The sequence below is a fragment of the Opisthorchis viverrini genome (genome assembly GCF_000715545.1).
Source record: "Opisthorchis viverrini unplaced genomic scaffold opera_v5_30, whole genome shotgun sequence".
NCBI lineage: Eukaryota > Metazoa > Platyhelminthes > Trematoda > Opisthorchiida > Opisthorchiidae > Opisthorchis > Opisthorchis viverrini.
In genome coordinates, this window is record NW_008751686.1 from 365,605 (window position 1) to 366,515 (window position 911).

The 911-nt window shown below is 50.6% G+C and overlaps 1 protein-coding gene across 1 annotated transcript in view; it reads left to right on the forward strand.

Moving 5' to 3' along the window:
* T265_02443 (hypothetical protein) overlaps nt 1-333 on the forward strand; it is a gene marked incomplete at both ends in the record, with an annotated part of 4,901 nt that extends 4,568 nt beyond the window's left edge. Inside the window, one exon of the mRNA XM_009166692.1 lies at nt 160-333. Within this exon, the coding sequence (XP_009164956.1) occupies nt 160-333 (174 nt within the window). The remainder of the gene's footprint in view (nt 1-159) is intronic.
* Between the last annotated feature and the right edge of the window lie 578 nt (nt 334-911).

Here is a 911-nt window from a genome sequence, read left to right on the forward strand (position 1 = left end):
TCATCACAGTGGAGTCCAAAGCAGCAGTCGGTTGGACAGCCCTCTCAAGGGGGAGGGGTTCGGGGGCCAGCCGTCCCTAATAACCGAACATCACATCATTTGGGCGCATGTGTCACGTGCAGGACACGGGTCAGACGTAGGCATGCCCTGATTGGTCAGAATGCCAACCAATCCGAGTCAAGCACCTTGACTCGACGGTTCTCGCCCCCTCACGGACATTCTGGCACGACCTTGTGTCCAGCACCAGAAGCTGCGTTGGTTGGGACATGTGTTACGTATGCCTCGTTTGCCGAAGAGAGTACTGTTTTCCATGCCCAATTCGGAGTGGCGTAAATAGAGAGGTGGCCAACCCATGACCTGGCAGAGGAGTATGAAGGAGATCACGAAACGCTTGGGTGCTGTCGGTGCTACTCGCCTTCCAGGATGGGGACCGCGTGATCCTCACTGTGCCTGGTTGGAGACACTACAAGATATGGCTGCCAACCGATGTCAGTGGCGTTCTTGTTCAGTTTCTGTCCAGATTGCCTGAGTGAATGTATGGAGGTGTAGGCACCTCGGAATGATTGTGTTAAGCTAGTACTAAGTCTCTCCCCCATCCACCTTTATTCTTTTCTTTACAATAAGGCTTTCAAATAAGTCGATTGTACGGCAGTGAAGCGTCAGTGTTGAACACTGATGTCATGCTGTCGATGATGATCATGATGATGATGATGATGCTCTTTAAGGCGTGGTAAGCGCTAGCATAGTCAAAACTCGCACATCAGGTACAACGTGTCCGTCATACTGGGTCAGTTGTGAAAATCAGTGGCAAGAGTGAACACTCAGCGTCATGTACCACTCATAAAAGTGTCGTAAGTATGTAGAGAGCTCAAAGTGGCGAGTAAACACAAGTCACTTTGACCTTGGGAAGT